This window comes from Acipenser ruthenus, chromosome 3 (assembly GCF_902713425.1).
Source record: "Acipenser ruthenus chromosome 3, fAciRut3.2 maternal haplotype, whole genome shotgun sequence".
Lineage (NCBI taxonomy): Eukaryota > Metazoa > Chordata > Actinopteri > Acipenseriformes > Acipenseridae > Acipenser > Acipenser ruthenus.
This window is the reverse complement of record NC_081191.1, coordinates 55,399,416-55,423,589: the sequence shown is the minus strand read 5'-3', so window position 1 is coordinate 55,423,589 and position 24,174 is coordinate 55,399,416. Positions and strand designations below refer to the sequence as shown.

Below are 24,174 nucleotides of genomic sequence, written 5' to 3'. Positions count from 1 at the left end.
TTTTCTACTTAAAATAAGAAACATGTTAATTATGAAATATGTTTAAGTGTTTTTGCTACATCAAATGGAAATTTAATTATTTCTACTTTTAGAAAAGTGTATGCTCATTCACCTACGCTAAGTGCAACTACCCAGTAACCATGTAATGATTTACAATATCATGTATCTACAGTATAGGAGGTTTTGAGTTAAATGTATGGCATAAATTAAGTAGATTTTAGAACCATTCAGCTTCGCAGACTGGGAATAATTTTGTTTCTCACTAGCCATCCCATCATGTTTTCAAAAAGAAAAAAAGGGTTAAATCTTACAGAGGACACCTCTATAAAACTAGTCTATGCTGTAAATGAAAAATATCTACTACTGGCACTTATTTAACAGGAGAGTTATACTTTAAGATTTTGGTATTTTTGGAATATATACTTTGATTGAATTCGGTTCGTCATTTATTCAAATGCACAACAATTAACATCAGTATGGTCAAGCATGAGTGAGTAATAAACACTTACGGACCAATGCACAGCAGACCCAAATGAAAACAAATTAAGCTCACAGAACTCAGATTTTGCATCGTTCACTTCGCCTGCGCTCTTCATTCATTCATATAAAATCAGTACATGTATTTATTTATTTAATTATTGATTTATTACTCACACCGGTGTGCAATGACCCTAGTCATAGTGTTTTATCCCTGTTCTGGTAAGTCAGTTACCCTATTTTAAATCTATATTATAAAGTTATAATTATAGCATATTGTAGCTTGCTAAAATTAAACAAGCATTCACAGCAATTGATAGTATTGAGATAAAATGCAAAACCTGCAAGTGAGGCTTGTCTGAGCTGCTGGACAACGCTTTTACTTTAGGATCAGAATTCAACCACTGTAAAAGATTGGAGTGAATCATTTGACAAACCCAAGTGGCGCTGCATCGATGTTCTCACAGTGGCCAAATAGCGCCTACTCTCAAACAAAATAAACAAGTACCATTAAAAAAAAAAATCGAAAGTTATATTGCATCATTGTCGTTAGTAGTAATGGATTTCACTCCTGTAGAATCCCACTGATTATCAATAGGGTTATTAATAAACTAAACAAAAAACAAAGCATCTCCAGATTCTTAAAATCTCTTAAGAGATTTTACTTCAAATGTATAGGTCAGGGGTTCTCAAACTTTTTTTGCTGGGCCCCCTTTGGAAATGTTTCAGGCTGTGATTAAGGATTAAGTGTATATGTGTTGCAATGTAATGCTAGATCTTAAGTAGCGCTTCATTTTTCGGTACTTACTTTGACCTATATTCGAGTTTTATGTAAAAAAAAAAATTGTCAGGGCTTTCGCTTTGTATATTCTGTATCAAATTATTGTTTTTGGTTACGTTCCAAAATACTTGGGTGTCAATAGTAGTAACTCAACAGTACTTGCACACTTAGTTGTACCATCTTTCCTTTGCTGTCTTCCACAACAAAATCCTCATGGTCACGGGCACATTCTTCTGGGGTTTTTGTGTGTCAAGACATTTTTTTACATTTCACCACAATTTGTAATTCTGTTTTAAATTGTCACTGTCTAACTGTAATATATACCTTTAAATCCCGCGAACAAGCCTACTGTAATGTAATTTCGTTTTAAATCTCGCAAGCAGTCTCCAATAGAAATGCAGAATTTGTTGCCACCCAGTGGTTGGGGTGGTTTAAAGTATTCAGAACAAATCAATGCTAGATACGAGTCCGGAAGGAGGGACATTGACCAGCTGCACTAGGAAAGGTGACTTTGTTTTAGTTTTTTGTAGTACGGTGTTTTTTTTTTCCTAATGGGAAATAAATGAAGTCCACGTGAATTGCGTAACCATTCCCATTGTTTCCATTTTTGTATTGGGTGTATTAACAGTTAAAACCGAAAATCAGAAGCCTTAATCTTAAGGTTATGTCAGTATATTTTGTGAAAACATGACCCCCTTTTGGGGGTCACTAAAGCCTGGTACCTTTTACTGATGCTACTTAAGGCTAGTGTACAATGATACAGACTATTGCTGATGATCAAACAAAAGATAACAAAAGTGTAAAGGCTGAAAAAAAATATCTTTCTGTGCTTTGCAAAGTCCTTTGTTATTTATTTATTTATATATACCATTGCAAAGGGCTATATATATTTTTGAATTTGTAGTAGCTTCAGTAGTCTTTATAACCTTGCTTATAAAAACTGAACTTATAAAGCACCATTATTTTGACATTGAATAAACAGTGTCACAAACAAAAAAAAATGCTGAATGACGAGGTCTTTACACCCTTGTACTGCCTGCTTTTTTCTTCCTTATTTGGTCAAAGAAGCTTGCCAGGGCTACTTCCAGCAGATCTCAGTTGTTAAAGAACTGCTTGGTACAGCCTTCAGTTACAGTAGAAACCCACCCCTTTTAGCCGTACCATGTTTTGGCAGCGCACTTCCAATAGCGTGAGGAATGTGCGTGCTACATAACGTTCTCACGACCATAGAGAGAGAATTTTGAGTTTCTAAACTGCATGGAAACTCCTTGTGACAAGGATGACAGAGGTTGAGACTCAGAGACAGTTTAGAAAGTTCAAAATAAAGCTTTTTAATAAACAAAAATACAAAACAAACAGGCACAAGGGCCAAACAAAAAGGTTTTAAAACACAAAATACAAACAAAATGAAACTTACAAAAGAATAAAGCTTCCATGCTAGGCGTTGCCTTCACTGGATTCAAAACCGAACAAAACAGAAAAACAGCACACACAGACAAACACTCTCTTCCTCTCTTTCTAGAACTCTCTCTCTCCAAATGGGAGGCTGAGGCCTCCTTTTATGTCAGGTGGCTGGTGACTAATTGAATAATTAATGGGGTTGATTGCTCCCACCTGACACAATCAACCTGGGCAGGGAGGAGAATTTAACTCCTTCCCTTCCAGAATTTCTAAGGGCAGAGCCCTGCTCTGCCACACTCCTCCATTGATATGACCATAGACGCAGTCACTGGACAGGTCACAGGTAATGGAACTTAAATTGAAAAAACATATAATACAGTGGTGTACCAAATATGAAGACACTATCTGAAAGCATGTGGACTGCAACATTGATTGGAATCAGTCATGTAAGGGAGTTTATATGCTCTTATGCTACCCATTAATATTTTATATCATATTAAAAATATACAACAAAACTGCTTTGACTTACTTCTGAATCATCATCTGCCACTCGCCTTCGCGGTCTCCTGTGGGGAATCCGTCAATCTGGGTCTGGATTTTTGATTGCCACTCACGCCTGTAGTCTTCGATATCAAACACAAATGAATGCTGGCCAAAATTGGCATCCACTACCTCTCCAGGTGTCTGAAGGCCCACTGTAGGGTATAAATTGGGCTACACAAGGACAAATGATTAAAACAAGATGTTTATACAAAGCCATTCACTCTTGTAATGAAAAAGGTTTATATCACTCCTTCAACGCTGGGAAACATGTGCTATCATGGGAACTAAAACCTTATTCAAACCTGTTATTATACAGTGTACCAAGTGAGTATATTCAACATTTATTCAGGGAAGAATAAATTTATCATTATGCAGTCATAGATGGCAATTATGTGTTAACTATAATGAAACCAACCTGTCCAGGATGCAGAAAATAGATTTTCTCTCATAAATAAACAGTAAAACACATTCACACCGACTAAAACTATCAGACAGTGCATATCTGATGCTGTTTGGCAGACCACAAGAGGAGATAGAGATTAAAGTAATCAGTAATGTAGGAAAATATGAAGGAGGCACTCTGTCTCAGTTATCAGAAAGCTCCCCAAAGTTCATCAAACTGAAACAGTTTACAATTCAAAACACTAAGGGACAGACTTATTCCCAAAATGCAAAAAAACCCAATAATGTTGCTTCTTTAATCTTACGCTACACTAACTGGCCCGGAAAGTAGAGAAGGGCCTTAATAAAGGGTATGCTAATAAAGGGCAGGCTAATGTAGCCCCTGGAGCAGTGTTTGCATGTTGATCATTTCTACGATTTGGGCCACTGTAGTTCCAGAAACTCCAGTGAGAATGTCTTGAGGGACACATCAGTCAATGCAGCCACTGTGTTGAGGGATGAGCCAGTTGCACAAGCACCCTCTAAGCAAGCAATAAGACACGACAGGGGGGAAGCACAAAGACACTTATGAAGCTGCTGATTGAGTATTGTTCAACTGCTTTCCAGTCAATGAGAACATTTTTTGTGTTGCCCAATTATTAAAAACTGAGGCAGTCCAAACGGTTAACTTTTTTGTATTTAGTTCTTCCTTGTTGGCTTCTATTCTGTCAGTATCAGTGGCACTTAGGGAGAGGTGTCTTGTACTCATTATTTCCGTTTTTTCTTTTTTTTTGTAAGTGGTTCTGGTATTGAACTGTAGCTGTCTTCGGCTTCCACGAATGCATTAATGCTGGAGTCAGCAAATACACTGAAATTTACTTGGGGGAAGTCTAACATTTTTTGTTGATGCAGAGAAAAAGAAATGGCTACCAGTTACATTTTTTAATTCTAAAATTCTAAATTGTTTGCACAGCTATCTGTTGGTGTGGCAGGGTGCCCACCCCGTTGTGTATTTATTTGTTTATTTGTATTGTTATGATATCTGTTAATATATATGACAGCAGAAAGCCATGTTTGGTATTTTATTATTGTACAGCAGGACGAGCAAGGTGCCGTCCGCCAGGTTATTGTTTTGTGTTTATTTAATTACCTTGTGAAGATGCATGGCTGATAAGTAGCTACTAAGTATACACCAACACGATATTTGTTTTGTTCCATCTGTTTGTTTCTTTTGGCCCTCGTGCCTTTTTTTTTTTTTTTTTTTTTAATATAAAGTGTTTGGTTTAAATCATTTATTTGTTTTTATTAATAAAAAGCATAGCGCCTCAGTTTAAACCCCCGTCTGCTGTGTTGTGCTGCAATTACTTCCTGGTCTGACGTCACCACACACGTCATCCTACTCACAGTTGGTAATGAGGCTTAGTTGCTGGGACTTGTTCTGAACCCATTTTATAATGTGCCAAATGTAACTGAGATCCTTCTGTTTCCTGATACCTGAATACACAACTCGAACACAGCATATACTGGTCTGTAAATTTGAGGATTTTCAAATTCTACATACAATCAATTTTGGGCAAGTCTATGTAGTTCTGTAGTGCTAACAGTGTATTTATCATTTAATTCATAATCTTCTTAGGTTAGTAACTCTTATCATGCAGAAAAGGGTTCAGCTTATTTTACAATTAATACATAGTGCATTATTCTGTTAAATCACAAACCGCTACAATGTTGGCAATATAAATCACGCTAGGATGCACATAGGCTTACACTTAATCTATTATTATTATTATTATTATTATTATGTATTTCTTAGCAGACGCCCTTATCCAGAGCGACTTACAGTCGTAAACAAAAATACACTTCAATAAATCACCCTAAAGCAAAATGTGATTATGTAGATGCACTTACTGGTAAATCTGTAAAAGCAATACCTGCAAGAGATTAACAAAAAAATAAAAAGGCTTTTTTTAGTACAAATATCTATTTTTCCATAGGTAATGACTTATTTTTATCATTCTTTGTCTTAATTATACAATATGAAAACCCATTTAGATAAATTATATGATATGTTTTAATATGGTACTGAATCATTTAGACAATATGAATTACAAAAAGCATTTACAACACTGTAGCTGAATATACAAGTCTATAAAAATTTAGGGTTATATTAAAAAGATTATATCCTAAAAAAAAAAAAAGCGATTCAAGTAAAACACTATTTGGTAGGAGGCAGTTTGAGCCTCTCATACATACCACAAACAAGTACTTAACTTATTTTTCTTTTAGAAGACATTATCTTTTGAATAAAGACCTTGAAAAAAGTTAAACGTGCTGTGAGGTAATAATTGTAGTGCTAATAACAAGTGCTTACTGTATTGATTAAGAAATTAAGTATACACAAATTAGTAGGCCCTAGGTGTGTGATGATACATTGTTTTTTTTTTTTTTGAGTAATTCCCTTTAATATGTTTTAAGTTGCTAGGTATTATTAAATAGAATAAAACATGTTAGTAACAACATAAAACAAAACATTCCCTCAGTTGCCCTTATTGTTATTGAGTAAAAATCCGGAACAATCTGACAGCGTGATTTAATATAGAACTTAAACCCCTCATTTTATCTGTGATTATTGTCTTGCCTTTCTTTTATCCTTTTGATATAAAATCATTTTGATTTCACTTTGTTTGTTATGTGTGTTGATATGTATATACTGGGTGTTTAATGTATTTTAAAAATATGAATTATGTATGATATATAAATTAAATGTGTAAAGAGTACGCATAGCAATTTTGCTGCACAGCTTGAGTTTCATATTATCAGGCTTCTTGTACCTCATTGGTTCTCAACGTCTCAATGGTCAATTGTGAATATACTGCATGCGGTAGCTAGAGAATGGATCATAGTGCAGTATCGGTTGGAGTTTAAAAAAAAAAAAATTAAAAAAGACATTTTTTTGTTTTGTTTTTAAAATTTTAGGGAGTGTATCTGTTGACCTGGAAAGGGAGATTTGCAGAAAACAACTATAAAAACAGTAATAGCCTATTATTAGTGGGAGGAGACTTGGTGAACACAGTAGCGAACTACAACGAGAGTAGCAACTTCCTGGACTACAGTATTATTAATATTAAGGCAGGACTAAATGGCTGTGAAAGACCTTGTTTGATTTTTTTCAGGTGGAAAATAAGGAAAGCCATGTGTACAGTATTTATTGAAAGTACTCATGACTTCAAGGTAATGTTACATTTTACTCACATAGGGGTAGATGTACTAAGATGGGCCAATAGCAACGCAAACATACTGCAATTTGCATTTTCGTTGCTACAACTCGCAAAGTATACATTTTGTTGTATATACGAAGAGAACATATGTTAATGAAAAGAGCTGCAATACACTAATTTAAATATTTAAGTCTTCTTAGCGAGATCTCTAGCATACATTGTGAGAGCCGTGCGACATTGTTCCAATAAATAGCAGGAGTTGAGTTGTGATTTGCTGCAGCAGAGGTGCCCGAAGGATAACATCTACACATGCAAGGGTACAAGAATCAAAATAGCATAGTTTCTGTTAAATGTAAAAGTCATCTATACAATGCAATATCTTCCGTCTTCATTTTACCTATTTTAATACTGTTGTATATATATAAAAAATGAAAGGCAGTTTAATCCCATCAGATTCTTTAGTGGGGCTCCCACCTTCACCCCCAAAAAGCTTTTCACAACAGCCCCTCGCTAAACCGGACATGTTTGTCCGACATAAGGAGGCAACGGGTTTAAAAACAATAAGATAAAAATCGCACACACATAGATTTATAGTTCTCGATTTATTTTAAATATAAATCATTGCACTGAAATAACACTAATGTGTTTTGGGTACGCTACACATTACATTATGTAAAAATATAAATCTGTAGGCTTATACAGTAAGTATACAGTACAGTAGTAAAATCAAATGAATACCTAGCGCACTCTTTTTACTTTAGCCTACTGGTAACACAAAATAAATCAGGCTGCTGTATTGTACACATTGGTGTACAATGAGAATAAAAGGTTATTTTAAATTTAAACTAAATTATTTTAGTTTTTTTTTATTATTATTAATTATTATTATTATTATTATTATTATTATTATTATTATTATTATTAATATAAATTTAGTCGTTGCCAATTATTTTTATTATTTTCTCCCCAATTTGGAAATGGCCAATTATTTTTAGGCTCAGCTCACCACTACCACCCCTGCGCTAACTGGGGAGGGTGAAGAGGAACACACACTGTCCTCCGAAGTGTGTGCCGTCAGCCGACCGCTTTTTTTCACACTGCGGACTCACCATGCAGCCACCCAAAAGCTACAGCGTCGGCGGACAATGCAGCTCTCGGGCAGCTTACAGGCAAGCCCGCAGGCGCCCAGCCAGACTACAGGTTTCGCTGGTGCGCAGCAAGCCGAGGACACCCTGGCCGACCTAGATCTCCCTCCCCTGGAAGCTCCCATCCTCGGTCGTCAAAGGAATAGCCTGGACTCGAACTCGCGACGTCCAGACTATAGAGCGCATCCTGCACTCCACGTGGAGCGCCTTTACTGGATGCGACACTCGGGAGTCCCCATTATTATTATTTTTAACTTGGCCTACTTAGTAGCCTAGACAATTAACACACAATAGATCATGATCCTATACAGATGCTCAGAATGAGCTGGAGGGGTTAGTGGCACATGTGTGCAGTCTACTGCTACCAACACGCTGGGAAAACCAGAAATGTCATAGAAATTTGTACAAGGCTTGCAAGTACACCTGACTTTAGTGAAAATTAGGTACTTGGGTGTTCGTCTCAAATACAGCACAACTGGCAACACAGGAGAAAAAGCTGACTGGGAAATACCAGCAACAATTGTGACTGTTTAAAACATACTTTCAAAATTGTAAGTGTTGCAATTGTTGGCAGCTTTAGTACATCTCATTATAATATTTGAGAACCCTCATTTGCACTATCCCCACCCCCTTTTGCAAATTTATGCAGAAACGCCCATAATTACATAGTCATCTAAGGTTGAAGCACAAAGAAAAACTGCTGCAGCAAAGTATTTCCTAAAAAGTCGCTAACAGCATTGCACTTGTTTAGTACTTTTCACCCGACTCGTTTGCGACTATTGCGACAGACGCAACACTTTAGTACATCTACCCCATAGTGTCTAAATTGGAGAGTAAATTACTCAATGACCTAAAACCTTATTTGGAGTGCTGACTACAAGTAATGGGTTCTCTGCATACCCCTACAAGTTAGTGCAAAGGCATTTTAGGATTACACTCAATTCCTGGCATGTTAACACAATTAAGTCAATATAAAATCTAATAATAAAAAATACAGCAAACATAATCCTTTGTTTGTAAACCCTCTTTCTTTAAATTCCCCCCTCCTGTTTTCACTTTGTTGAAAGACCTACCTAAACTGTGCCCATTTTTTGTATAGAAGCAGGTGTTGTTAATAAGGTTCACACAGCAGCCTATGACATCGCCAGTTGTAAAAGTTGGACCGTAGGGCTGGCCAGTGCCTGATGAACAGAAAGAATGGCCATCGTCTCCATGGTAACCATAGGACTGCTTGTCCCAGCCTTAAAAAGAAACAAATTTATTAGTGTCATGTCAGAAACATGCATATTAACCACCAAAGATATAAACACCACATTACTCTGACCTACATATAAAAAAGTATGTATACATATACATATACATATACATACAGTGCCTTGCGAAAGTATTCGGCCCCCTTGAACTTTGCGACCTTTTGCCACATTTCAGGCTTCAAACATAAAGATATGAAACTGTAATTTTTTGTGAAGAATCAACAACAAGTGGGACACAATCATGAAGTGGAATGAAATTTATTGGATATTTCAAACTTTTTTAACAAATAAAAAACTGAAAAATTGGGCGTGCAAAATTATTCAGCCCCTTTACTTTCAGTGCAGCAAGCTCTCTCCAGAAGTTCAGTGAGGATCTCTGAATGATCCAATGTTGACCTAAATGACTAATGATGATAAATAGAATCCACCTGTGTGTAATCAAGTCTCCGTATAAATGCACCTGCACTGTGATAGTCTCAGAGGTCCGTTTAAAGCGCAGAGAGCATCATGAAGAACAAGGAACACACCAGGCAGGTCCGAGATACTGTTGTGGAGAAGTTTAAAGCCGGATTTGGATACAAAAAGATTTCCTAAGCTTTAAACATCCCAAGGAGCACTGTGCAAGCGATAATATTGAAATGGAAGGAGTATCAGACCACTGCAAATCTACCAAGACCTGGCCGTCCCTCTAAACTTTCAGCTCATACAAGGAGAAGACTGATCAGAGATGCAGCCAAGAGGCCCATGATCACTCTGGATGAACTGCAGAGATCTACAGCTGAGGTGGGAGACTCTGTCCATAGGACAACAATCAGTCGTATACTGCACAAATCTGGCCTTTATGGAAGAGTGGCAAGAAGAAAGCCATTTCTTAAAGATATCCATAAAAAGTGTCGTTTACAGTTTGCCACCTGGGAGACACACCAAACATGTGGAAGAAGGTGCTCTGGTCAGATGAAACCAAAATCGAACTTTTTGGCAACAATGCAAAACGTTATGTTTGGCATAAAAGCAACACAGCTCATCACCCTGAACACACCATCCCCACTGTCAAACATGGTGGTGGCAGCATCATGGTTTGGGCCTGCTTTTCTTCAGCAGGGACAGGGAAGATGGTTAAAATTGATGGGAAGATGGATGGAGCCAAATACAGGACCATTCTGGAAGAAAACCTGATGGAGTCTGCAAAAGACCTGAGACTGGGACGGAGATTTGTCTTCCAACAAGACAATGATCCAAAACATAAAGCAAAATCTACAATGGAATGGTTCACAAATAAACATATCCAGGTGTTAGAATGGCCAAGTCAAAGTCCAGACCTGAATCCAATCGAGAATCTGTGGAAAGAACTGAAAACTGCTGTTCACAAATGCTCTCCATCCAACCTCACTGAGCTCGAGCTGTTTTGCAAGGAGGAATGGGCAAAAATTTCAGTCTCTCGATGTGCAAAACTGATAGAGACATACCCCAAGCGACTTACAGCTGTAATCGCAGCAAAAGGTGGCGCTACAAAGGTTTAACTTAAGGGGGCTGAATAATTTTGCACGCCCAATTTTTCAGTTTTTTATTTGTTAAAAAAGTTTGAAATATCCAATAAATTTCGTTCCACTTCATGATTGAGTCCCACTTGTTGTTGATTCTTCACAAAAAATTACAGTTTCATATCTTTATGTTTGAAGCCTGAAATGTGGCAAAAGGTCGCAAAGTTCAAGGGGGCCGAATACTTTCGCAAGGCACTGTATATATATATATATATATATATATATATATATATATATATATATATATATATATATATATATATACACACACACACACACTAAGCATCAAAAGAAACCAATCACTTATATTTGAGCATCAAAATAAACTTATCACTTATACTTGGATAAAATTCACTAGATGTGATTGGAAAATGACAAACTCTGTTTTAGAGCAGATGCAGTGACTTTTTATTGTTCCGATTAATAATTGACATCACAAAAATGCTGCAAAATGATTTGTCGATCTTGGGCAAGTGCTGTGACTCTTGGTCTCCCAGTTCATGGCCTGTCATTGACAGAGTGTGTCTGGTTATACCGTCTCGACAGGTTTGAAATTGCTGGCTGTGAGCACCCAAGACAGCAAGCCACAGTACGTTGCCCTAGTCCAGCCTCCAACATGCCGATTGCGCTGCTCTCCTGACAGATGTGGCATATTGGTTTTTTTTCTGTAATTTTCTTTATTGCTTTTATTCAAGCTTGCAATTCAACAGCTGAAATCACTCCATATCCAATCAACTGTCTCACTAATTAAGTGATTAAGAATATATGCTTCAGTCATAGTCACTCAAGCGTGTCATGGTCAAGGATGAATGATCGAGTGATTAAAAAGAAACCAAAAACATTTATATACCTTATTTCTTTTTTAAATAAATGTGTTATAATAGTGATAAGTTTCTTTTGATGCTCGGTATATATAAAAAATATGTACAGTTTTGGTGTATATTATTTGTTATAAATAATACATGGTGACATAACAGGGAAATTATAGAAGTAGCAGTGTTTATTTTTCACAATTGAAGAAAGTGTTGAGAATAACACTGGAAAACTTTAAAAAAATTGTAGAACAAGATTATTTTTTGACAATTAAACTTTAAACTTCAGTATTTTATATAAAAACATATGTAATAACTAAGAAGTAGAAAACTTGCATGACTTTTTTGGAGGGTGAAGACATTTTTCTCTGCTTTCTGAGAGCCATGTCTATACTGCCTAGCATCCTACGGAGCGCAAACTAAATATATCTTTCTAAAGGACTAAGGCAGAAAAAACTAAACGAGAATAACATGTTTTCTTTTTACGTTGTTTAAATTTGAATTCAATGCATTTCAGATGTGGTGTTGAAGACTGACAGAAGAACAAACGCATCGATAATGGAACAAATTGGAGCAATACTACCACTGAGGCCATGACTGTGAAGGAGAAATTATCTTACTTCGGCCACATGATGAAAAACGAGGGGTTGGAGAAAACAATCATGCTATGGATCAGTGAAGGCAGGAGAAGGAGATCAAAACCATAACAAGACTCTCTCTCTGATCTCCGAGATGCAGATATGAACAGAAACAGGTGGAGGGTGTTCGTCATGGAGGTCTCCAGAGGTCCTGTCCGACCTGACGGTACGAGGTGGCAAGGTGAATGTGTCATGAAAAATACTGACTTTTTAGAACTAAGCTGAAAACTAATATTTAAATTTTTGCTGTGCTTACAAAAAAATAAAAATAAACAAAAAAATAAATGCAATTCAGAATCCTGTGCACTGCACCTTGCATTTTTATTATACAGGTAGCAGAAGTACATGGTTTGGGACTTTGATTAAATCTGTTTTTATACAACAGATTCGTTTTTTTGGTAAATCAAGATTTTTTTATTTTTATTTATAAATCTTTCAAGTGTGTGTGTGTAAAGTCTCTGTACAGCAAAGACCTGGTAAAACTACTATTCCCAGATTCCCCTCACATTTATGTTGAATGAAAAAAAAGTAAGGGAGGGCCTTACTTTCTAGTCTGCTGTAGAAAACATTTCTACACACGTATTGTGTGACCATAACATATGCTTACTGTGTGACAGACATATAGAAATGTATGTTTAAAGTGAAATGTGGCATTGTGAGCAAGCATTACAGACCCCGGGGTCAACGCTTCAAAATTATATTTGATTTGAATTAAAAATATGGTTTAATTGTTTGATTTCTTCATCATACAATAAAAGTTCGCTCTCATTTTGTCGATGCTGCTGTTTTGAGGATCCACGACATTAAGTCTATAGAACCAAGTAAAGGTATATGGAGTAGCCCACACCGCTGCATTGCATATGTCCTTCACAGATGCAGGGCTTGACCATGGGACTTAGCACCATAGCACTGTCAACGTAGTACGCCAGGGCCAGTATGGGGCAGAGCGTATGGACCTGTCGCTCCCTGTCTGGAAAGGAAGTGGGTGGAAAGCCTCCAATTCCACAGACTGGTTGACATGAAATGCTTTGATCGTCTTCAGCAAAAAGGCAGGATTGATACGGAGTGTCACCTTTGTCCTGGCCTTTTGCGGAGGTGATAGCAAGCAAGAAAGCCGCTTTGACTGATAAATATTTCAGCTCAGCTGAATGCACAGGCTCAAATGGAGGCTTCATGAGTGCATTAAGCACCACGTTTAACCGCCAGCAAGGAACAATGTCCTTCATTAGGCGGCCGAAGCTGCCAAACCCCTTTCAATAATTGCCCTGGAAGTGAGCTCCTGGGGAGACCGAATCAATTTTGACATAACAAGCCGAAATGGCTGCCAGACAGACCTTTAAATGTGGAGGGGGAATTTCCCCTCGTCAAAGAAAGTTCTGCAAAACTTGCAGTATATAGCTGTGGGTTCGAACCCACGAGCAGACACCACGTCTGAAAAACACTCCACTTGTACCCGTACTGGGAACGCGTGGACGTCAATGACCCTATTAGAAAGCCTCAGACAGCTTCAGGGACCAGACCCAGAGCTGCAGTCTCGATGGGTCAGGATGCCATAAGGTCCCCCATGCGCTTGGACAATCTACACGGTTGGCTGCTCAGGAACTGCATCAGGATTGAAAACCAGTCTCCTGGACCAATAATGGGCTACCAGGAGCAACTTCTCCAGACACAGCGGGAGCAGGTCGAGCGGTGGGAAGGCATATAGCAGTTGCCTCGGCCACCGGTGTGCCAAGGCATCTACTGCCAGTAGGTCACCGCCTCCTATCATGGAGAACCAGAGGGGACAGTGGGTGGATTCCTGGGAGAGGTTCTCCTGAACCTCTCCCAAATGAGGCTCACTACCTCGAGGTGAAGCCTCCACTTTGAAGTGCTAGGAGCTCTCCTTGAGAGGAGGTCCACCGACCAGTTTGTCACCCCGGGCAGATGTACTGCCCGTAGTGAGAGGAGGCTCTCGTGTGTCCAGAACAAAAGCTTGGGGGCCACGCAATGGAGACTGTGCAGACAAGCACATGTCTCCCTCGAACCTGCAAAAAATTCTGCAAGGCCAGATAGATAAACTGCCTGCAGCTCTAAAACACTGATGTGGAGACTCTGCCAAGGGGGGTTCCACACACCTTGCGCCCCCTCTGCCATTCCACACAGCACCCCAACCTAGGCTGGACGCGTCTGTGGTGACTACCTCTCTTCTGGTGACACTGCCCAGTGCTACGCCGAGGCGTAGACAGGCAGGCTGTTTCCACCAAGAGAGTTCCTTAGGCAGTGACGAGACACTGTCAATAGGTGGTCGCAGTTCAACGCAGGCTGAAAAACCCTGCTGTTGAACCAGGCCTGCAGAGGGTGCATGCGCAAAAGACCCAATGGAAGTCTGGGAAGCTGCTGCCATCAAACTACCGTGAGCGACACAGCAGACAGCTTGGACCGGGAGTCCACGCACACTCATAGATAGGAGGCTGTCTGTGAAGGCATTCTGTCTGAGATCGGTTCTGAACACCACCTCTGGCAGCAGGTACAACTGGCTGTGCCGGTCTTTAAGGCTGCTAGGGCCTAGGGCACAAGTTTGCCGCTGGTTTGTGCAGTTGATGTGGTCACTTGGGAAGCAGGTGAACCAGCTCCTTCATGGATTCCTGCTCATGGTGAGAGTGCTGCACCATCTCATCCACTGTGGGACCAAAAGTATGCCCTGGTGTAATAGGGTTACTCAACAGAGGTGCTTTGTCCCCATCAGGCACATGTGCCTGGGAAAGCCAGAGCTGCCTAAGTGCAGCTATCAGCGCAGCCAGGTTCCTACCTACTGCCTGCCCGTTGAGTTTTGACACACGGCGCAGGTTCTTATTAGCCAGGCGCAGCTCATCCAGCTGGTGTGGTGAGGGCCTGTGACTGTCAGAAAGGGACCTCAGCAAATAGGACTGGTAGGCTACCAGAATACTATTATTATTATTTGTTTATTTAGCAGACTCCTTTATCCAAAGCGACTTACAGAGACTAGGGTGTGTGAACAAGGAGAACAAGGAGGTTAAGTGACTTGCTCAGGGTCACACAATGAGTCAGTGGCTGAGGTGGGATTTGAACCGGGGACCTCCTGGTTACAAGCCCTTTTCTTTAACCACTGGACCACCTCTAAGACCCGACACTGCTTGTTGGGGCAAATAGCGTCCTTGGACAGGAGCGTTAAATCAGGCACCTGTACCAAGGCGGCGACTGAAGCCTCCATCGGCGGAAAATGGGCTAGGCCCAGCTTCTCCGTATCAAGCACTGCCTTGTCTCGCCTTCTGTAGGCCAGGGAAGCTGCAAGATACCAGTGGCCCTCTTGATAAGTGGTAGAAGCTCTGCCGACAAGGACGGAAATGCCAGGTCCTGTTCACCCACCTCATCAGAGGCGGCGATGGACAGTATGTCCTCCTGCACAAGCACAAGAGATGAGGAAGACCGTGACGACAGTTTCCTGCGTGGACTTCTCTCCTGGCTGCGTCATCTGGTCTCCCTTGGCACAGAGCCATGAGGTGAGGATGCAGTCACCTCTCTAACAGAGGGTGATGGGGAAGAGCGCTGTGCAGGAGTGAGGGACGCAGAGTGCTCTGTAGAGCTACAGGAGAGACATTTCTCCCGCGTGCGCTTAGAGAAAGGTGCACAAAACTTGCAGAAACTGTGGTTCACCAGTGCCGTCTTGGCGTGCTCTGGTCCCAGGCAGGAAGAGCATCTGTCATGTCTGTCCTCAACAGGCAGACTGGCCTTGCATATCTCCCAGGGATAAAACCTGTGCATGATGCAAGCAGCAAGCAATGCAGTGTAAAATATACAGATGTACAGGTGCTGCCTCAATCTTCTTATAGACAGCAACCAGGCGGGTCAAGACCCGAACAAGACCGGTTTGGCACCGGACCGGGGACGTGAGCATCGGTCGGTAGCGGGCGGTGTATGACCAGGTAGAAATCGAGACGGTACTGAGTCAGTTCAGTACCAGGTCAGTTTGGTACCGGTTTGGTGACTTTAGCACCGGGTCAGTACATTACCGGCACCAGTGTGGTAACCTCGGTCCTAGTAAGGTTCCGGGTCAGGAACGGTGATCTCGGTATCGTATGGTGCGGGTCCACCGGTTCGCAGTTACAGTGGGTAGCAATGTACAGGGATGCCTACCTGTACAAGCCACTCGCAAAACCACTCACTACATATGCTCTCTCACTACACATGTGCCATAGCACCACCTTGCAAACAGGCCTGCGCTTAGTCTCTGTAAAAACAGAAAAAACACAATGAGAAAAAAAAAACTTCAACAAAATACGTAATTAACAATTACATAAATAATAAAAAATGTCTCGGAATTTTAGCCAAAGCCAAAACGAGAAATAAATAACTCCAGCTGGAGCTATTGCAGCGTTGGGGGAGCGCCTGCATCACCCTTTCACTTACGCACTGCCACTCATACGTTCACAGTACTGTGTCTGGTTTTCATTTTTAAAATAATTGTTTGACTGGTGTGTAATGTGAAGAAGTTCACTATCAGAGAGATTTGTCAACTCATCAACATGTAAAACATTTTTTTTCTTCTTTTGGGTCGGTAAGCATTCTTGATTATGTAAAGCAATTTAGTATGCGCTCCGATAATGCTGTGCTTTAAAATCATGGTATATATGGTAATCGAAACTGAAACCTAAGATACGGAAATGCTGCACCTCGTAATAGGAATCTCTATTGGCCTGGTGTGTGAAGTCTGACTTGCCATGTATAATGCACAAAAATTAGATGGGCTCAGTTTTGGCAAGTATGTTCTCTTCAAGTACGTTTTCTTCATCTGATTTCATGAAGCAAGCATTATTATTAACCACTAATCGATTGTTTATTGTTTAATAAAATCAAGAGTCTAAAAGTTATATTCTATTTGTGTGTGTGTGTTTTGTGGGACGGTGAGGAGGCAAGTAGATTTTTCTAGCATTTTGTCCCACTCCTGTAAGCCATTTCTGCCAATGGTCAATGGGAATTTGGTCTTTTTAAAAGCATTCTTATTATTATTTTTATTTTAGTAAAGGTAACACATTTTCACAGAACATCGGTTGTTTACATAGCTACGTACTTGGCTTCCTTGTACTTCTGAATCTAGCAGAACCTGAGGCACCGAAGAGATTAAGCCATTGATAATCTTGTTACAGGTACCCGAGAATAGTGTGGCTATTGACAAGTGATTGCTTAAAATGCTGTCGTAGTCAAAAATCAGAGAAAGTAATTCCACATAATTACCTCTATTTGAAGAACTGGTGCCTTCAGATATTTCTGGTGTACACCTCCATTTTTTCTGAGAAAGTTCATTGAAAACTGATTTGTCTCCGTTGTCTTATGATTTTTTTTTTTTTAATTTGTAAAAAGCAATTAAAAATATTACTTCAATATAATTCTCCATAACTGTCTTTATAATAAGCAATATCGCGCAAAATTTAGCTATGTATACACCCTATCCTAACATATTTATGTCCCGCCTCTGCTCAGTAATGATTGGACAGCTGTAAAACCAGGGCAAATTTTTTTTACATTTTCCCATTGGTTAAACTCCCAATTATGTCCCACCTCTGCTCAGTAATGATTGGACAACTGTATAACAAAGGGCAGATTTTTGACTCTCCCATTGGTTAAACCTACTAAAAACCTTCAACTGTTTGTCCCGCCGCCGCTCACTTATGATTGGACTCCATTTTCTGTGCTGCAGATGTTCTATTGGTTGATTTTATTTTATATACAAAAATAGAACTGCACGATTAAATAAAAAAAATAATAATAATAATCTGTGATGAACTCTTGATTAAATCGGTCCGATTAATCTATTAATCACAGCAGCCCTAATTAGTATATATTGAACATTTTATGCTGAATTACATGCCCACTTTTTGTGTTTACTATTACTATAACAGTAACTTGAGCCACAGATTGAACAACAAAACTGAAGTTGCCTTGGCATTGCAGAGCTTCAAAGACCTGTGCAGACACCCAGCCCTACAAAAACATGTTTCCCCAACAACGCTCGGCAGAAGTCCCACCACTGTGTATAATGAGAATGTAAAACACTGAAGTTTATAGGGAAATTATTGTTCACAATGTATAATAATAATTTCAACAACTGGATTTGTCAAAGCCATTACAGTAGACCAGAAATAGGAAAAGGCTGTTCTAAAAATTGTTTGATGCCTTCTGGTTATGATGAAAAGAATGGGCACTATATGTGACTTGTTAAATATTGGATGAAATGTGTACCTGGTAGTCTATTCATGTTGACACCCTGAGCAGAAAGACCTATCCCCATATACCTGTAAAAAAAAAAATATATATATATTTAGTCATAATTTACAGTATGTAGTATAGTTTCTGCAGACTGAAACCAACAGTAATCACAAAATTCTTCAATGTTTGTTTTCAATTCACAAACGTTTACTCTATTAAATAGATGTACAACCTACATTTAAATCATTACCACAAAGATTGTGAATCAAATTACTCAGTAACATTTTTAAGTCAAGTATAATAACCTGCAGGTGAAAACAGAGCAATTTGACTTTAGTGTGAACAAAGTAATTTTTACTGACCAATACAATCTCCAAAAGGCTGGACACAAGCTGTACAGTGATTTAAGGTACATAATTTTACTTTGTAAAATTATAAACTACAGTACATTTATCATTAAAATGTAACTACTGTACTTGTATCATGATTTGCTGGTACTGAAGGACATTTGGTATACCAGATGATTCTTAGACCATCAGAAAGTGGTGTTGTCAAAGTGAAAAAACAAAGTAAAATAATAAGGCATGCGTGATAAAGTTGTACTAATGACAGATTCTGATACTTTAAATTTCATCATATATGGATAAGCTGTGCCCTCATATTTTATAGAAATACAATCATCCATATGGTTTTTACGTTTTCTTGTGTTGGGGGCATACACTAAAGTACTACATAACATGGGTCTGTCAAGATAATCATTACATTGAGAAAGCAACAGTGCCATCTGCTGGTCACTGTATAAGTTGGAATTACCATAATGTCTGGTCACTGGTTATCTCTACTGTAGTTCTAATATATATTAGGGATGCGGACCGGACCAGGTTCCGTGAGTGGTCCGATACAACACAACAAACATGTGGATTTTATATATTGTCATGTAATAAACCAGCCATATGATCTTTTAAATTCTCTTTCCCATGCGACATGGAACAGTGTTTACCCTCAAGCAATTATCTTTTTAAATGATACAATATTTTAATGAGTTGTTCTCTATCAAGAAAATGAACAGGATAGAATAACATTCAAAATAGCAGAACATTAATACATCAGTAAACAGAAAGCCATAGACTAAGATATTGTCAGCTGTCTAATTTGGTATCCCGTGTTTCTCACTGTAAATACATCCAATATCACTCAAACCATTTGTGTGTGATAATGGAGCACAGATAGACACAATGTGCAAGTTTGACATTTCTAGGAGCCCCACTGTGAAATGCACAGGGGATACCAAATAATACAGCCATAGACCAAGATATTGTCAGCTGTCTAATTTGGTATCCCCTGTGTTTCTCACTGTCAATACCAATCTTGTGTGTGTAAACAATAACGTTATATTTAATACATTATGCATTTTTAATATCATTTACCCGACTCGTGTTTATTCCAGACATAACAGCACAAGCCACAGAGCAACAACATACACGAAAACTTTTGTGATCATTTACTTTCAGTAAGTTTTGAAATAGAAAAAATATCTAAAAAATAGGCTGCTTTGAAATGGGCACAATCGTTTATAAACAGGTAGGTCGCATAGTTAATACATTAAGCATGCGTTATTTAAAGATTGTTTTAGCTGCGCATGTCAAAGACGTATTTAATGAAAACAAACCATAACTGGTTATACACATCACAAAGAAATCATGCCGTCCTGTCGAAAAAGTAAATGATTGCAAATTGCAGCCGACAATTGCTGCGCATGCACATCACTCGTATTTTACCTCAGACACGAGCAAAAGAAAAATGAGGACGTGCCTGTGGGACGATCTCATTTTAGACATGTGCAATGCGCCAGGGGATACAGATTTCTGAGGGGGTACTGAATTGATTACAACATCAGCAGTGTCACAGACACCTGAAGCCTCTTTTTAGACTGATAAACAGAGTCCCGAGCCATTAAATCAGCTCTGGAAGCCTGATCTGGGATTTACGGCCGCGCTGACCCTTCAGTAGAGAAAAATTGGTATGGACCGCTGATGTTGAAGTCCAATCCGATTTTTTGACTCTCCAATGGCGGTACGGTATGTACCACAGTACAGGGCTGAACCGGATAGCAGACCGGTTTTTGCGGTCCAATATGCATCCCTAATTATATATATGATATTTAAATGTAATGCATAAAGAATATGCATAGTAATCTTGCTGCACAGCTTGAGTTAGCATGTTATCAAGCTTTTTGTAATTCGTTGGTTCTTGGCACCTTAATGGTCTATTGAGCCTGTCTCAGAATTGCCAGAAATCCGTCATTGTACATAAACAAAAGTATTTCATTATCTGTCAAAAGCTATAAGCCTGTTTTATCTATCTATCTTGCATTTATACAGCGCCCCTTCATGTGTTCACATCATATCATTGTTAGATAGCCACGATGTAATTAAGAAATGGAGATGGTTTAACAATGCTAATTACAGATGTAAAGGCAGGTATAAAGGACAGAAATAAATGCTGAAAAGTACAAAGCCTACTTATATAAGTATACTTTTTATCCTAGAAGAGAGACTGAATTAACAATTAAGTGTTGTAGTTTGAACTGGAAACAAACATGCAAATCTATACTACAGACGATCCCTTAACAATACGATGTCTATACACTTTAGGTAGTTATCGACACGTAATGAAATAGGCCTACTTCTGTGTATGTACCATGAAAAATAATATTACAGTATTGTACTTTTGTGTGCTTTCACCCGTTTAGAAAATACAGTAGTGAATGGAAGTCTGGTAACCCTAAATGTAGCCTAAAGGCCTAATGATACAATAATGTTAACGTAGTAGGATTTAGGTGTTGTATGCATTGTAAAGCACTTTGATAAAAGCGCTATATATAAACTAATAAATACATAAATAAATCTGTGATGTACAGTGCCTTGCAAAAGTATTCAGACCCTTGACCAATTCTCTCATATTACTGAATTACAAATGGCACATTGAAATTTCGTTCTGTTTGATATTTTATTTTAAAACACTGAAACTCAAAATCAATTATTGTAAGGTAACATTGGTTTTATGTTGGGAAATATGTTTAAGAAAAATAAAAAACTGAAATATCTTGCTTGCATAAGTATTCAACCCCCACACATTAATATTTGGTAGAGCCACCTTTCGCTGCAATAACAGCTTTAAGTCTTTTGGGGTAAGTATGTACCAGCTTTGCATAGTGTCGGAGTGATTTTGGCCCATTCTTCTTGGTAGATTTGCTCCAGGTTGTTCAGGTTGGTTGGACGACACTTGTGGACCGCAATTTTCAAACAGTGCCACAGATTCTCAATGGGATTGAGATCAGGACTTTGACTGGGCCACTGTAGGACATTCACCTTTTTGTTCTTGAGCCACTCCAATGTTGCTTTGGCCTTGTGCGTGGGATCATTGTCCTGCTGAAAGGTGAATTTCCTCCCAAGCTTCATTTTTTTAGCGGACTGAAGCAGGTTCAGTATTTCCCTGTATTTTGCTCCATCCATTCTTCAATTTTAACAAGATGCCCAGTCCCTGCTGATGAGAAGCATCCCCACAGCATGATGCTGCCACCACCATACTTCACTGTAGGGATGGTGTGTCTTGAGGCATGGGCAGTGTTAGGTTTGCGCCACACATAGCGCTTTGAGTTTTGGCCAAAAAGCTCTATCTTGGTCTCATCTGACCACAAAACCTTTTCCCACATCGCAGCTGGGTCACTCTCATGCTTTCTGGCAAACTCCAGACGTGCTTTCAGATGGTACTTTTTAAGTAACAGCTTCTTTCTTGCCACCCTCCCATACAGGCCAGTGTTATGCAGAGCTCTTGATATGGTTGACTGGTGCACCATTACTCCACTCCCAGCCACTGAACTCTGTAGCTCCTTCAAAGTGATTGTTGGCCTCTCTGTGGCTTCTCTCACAAGTCTCCTTGTTTGAGCGCTGAGTTTTGAGGGACGACCTTTTCTTGGCAGTGCCTGGGTGGTGTGACGCAGCTTCCACTTCCTGATTATTGATCCAACTGTGCTCACTGGGATATCCAAACACTTGGATATTATTTTGTACCCTTTCCCTAATCTATGCATTTGTATTACTTTATCTCTAACTTCAGTAGAATGCTCTTTGGTCTTCATTTTCCTTCAGATTCATAGCCTGACCAATGATCCTTCAACAGTGGGGTTTTTATCCAGAAAATGTGACAGCAACTTTAATGGTTCACAGGTGGAGGCCAATGGTAATGTAATTGTCTCCTCGTTAGGGCAATTTCTTTCATCGGTGTAAACTGGGAGCTTCCACAGCACAGGGGTTGAATACTTATGCAAGCAAGATATTTCAGTTTTTTATTTTTCTTAAAGATATTTCCCAACATAAAACCAATGTCACCTTACAATATTTGATTTTGAGTTTCAGTGTTTTAAAATAAAATATCAAACAGAACGAAATTTCAATGTACCATTTGTAATTCAGTAATATGAGAGAATTGGTCAGGGGTCTGAATACTTTTGCAAGGCACTGTATATCATACATGTGTGACCTGCACTTTAAAATATATTTCTAATCAGAAATATAAACTTATTTTGGGTAGCGAGTTGCTTTTTTAAAATATTATTTGTGCTATAAATATATTGATTATGAATTGTGTATGTCTGTGTTGTTATTTATATCAGTTGTAACCTTGCCACTTCAAATCCATTCCACAGCAGGACTTTGTTTCAACCTGACCTGTCATTTAAATAAGGAATTTTAACTGAAACCTTCTTAATTTCTGTCCCTGCCAACTACCATAGGTGTGACCATTCCCCCAGTTAGGCAATGGAGTGCTAATTGGGGAGTGGCTACCTGTATAAAAGGAAACAAAATCCTTTTTGTGGTGGAGTGAGTTTGGGGAGTGTTTCCACCAAGTTCTTGTACGGTTTTGTAACTTTGTAGTGAAGGCTAATGCCCAGCCTACAAGTGATTTGTTCTTTTGTTTGAACCTTTATTTTGGCCCTCGTTGCATGTTTTTTTTTTTCCCTGTTTGTTTTTGTTAATTGAAGTGTGCTTTGCTCGTAAAACTGCAGCATTCTGTCTCTGGGTCGGTAACCAGCCTGGGCCGTGACGCTACCCTGTCACAACATAATGATTTCCATTACACGAGAGTAGATGTTAAAACTTCATGCTGATTTGAACTCGGCTCTCGCCAAGATAAGCACCAACTAAGACGTAGCTTTACAGTAAACTAATGTGATCCATATGTGTCTCCATCCATTTACGTTTCCTTCCATATGATGATGTAGATATCCTTCTGTCTGGTGTTAATGGCTGAAGTGTAATGCTGGCTCCAGGGATCAGCTTATTTTGCCTCCCTGGCGCATCAGCACACACGACGGCTGCGATGCTGGCTCCGGGGATCAACCAAAGTGCGGCCTCCCCAGCGCATCAGCATGACAACCGTCTGGATTGAGCTAAGTAGGGTACATCTCTGGGGTTTTCAAGTGGGCACCTACCATCCTCAGTGTTTCGTCGACTAGCCCACGACACCTCAAGAGGGCTCGACGGTGATTCTGGCGTCCCAGCATCACCCCCCTCCGTCCCCCACTCAACTCAGCCCAGCTTACTTACCTGTCCCCAGCCAGAATCTTTCCGTCTCAACCACAGCCAGTTGCTGCTCCTCTCTGCTGCTTCAGATAAGTTCTTCACTGTGCGACGCAACTCTTGGCCACTGAATCCGACGTCTCTGAGAAACCGGGTTGTAGAGTGTGCCACAAATCCTCGACAACCCACTTCCACTGG

The 24,174-nt window shown here is 39.3% G+C and overlaps 1 protein-coding gene across 1 annotated transcript in view; it reads right to left on the bottom strand.

Annotated features, from left to right (window-relative positions):
- The window catches only part of LOC117435403 (ran-binding protein 9-like), a 64,508-nt gene that overhangs the window by 19,906 nt on the left and 20,428 nt on the right, over positions 1-24,174 (bottom strand). Inside the window, exons 3-6 of the mRNA XM_034058522.3 lie at positions 18,428-18,480; positions 9,020-9,187; positions 5,492-5,514; positions 3,189-3,373 (exon numbers count right to left, since the gene is read on the bottom strand). Coding sequence (XP_033914413.1) covers positions 3,189-3,373; positions 5,492-5,514; positions 9,020-9,187; positions 18,428-18,480 — 429 coding nt within the window. The remainder of the gene's footprint in view (positions 1-3,188; positions 3,374-5,491; positions 5,515-9,019; positions 9,188-18,427; positions 18,481-24,174) is intronic.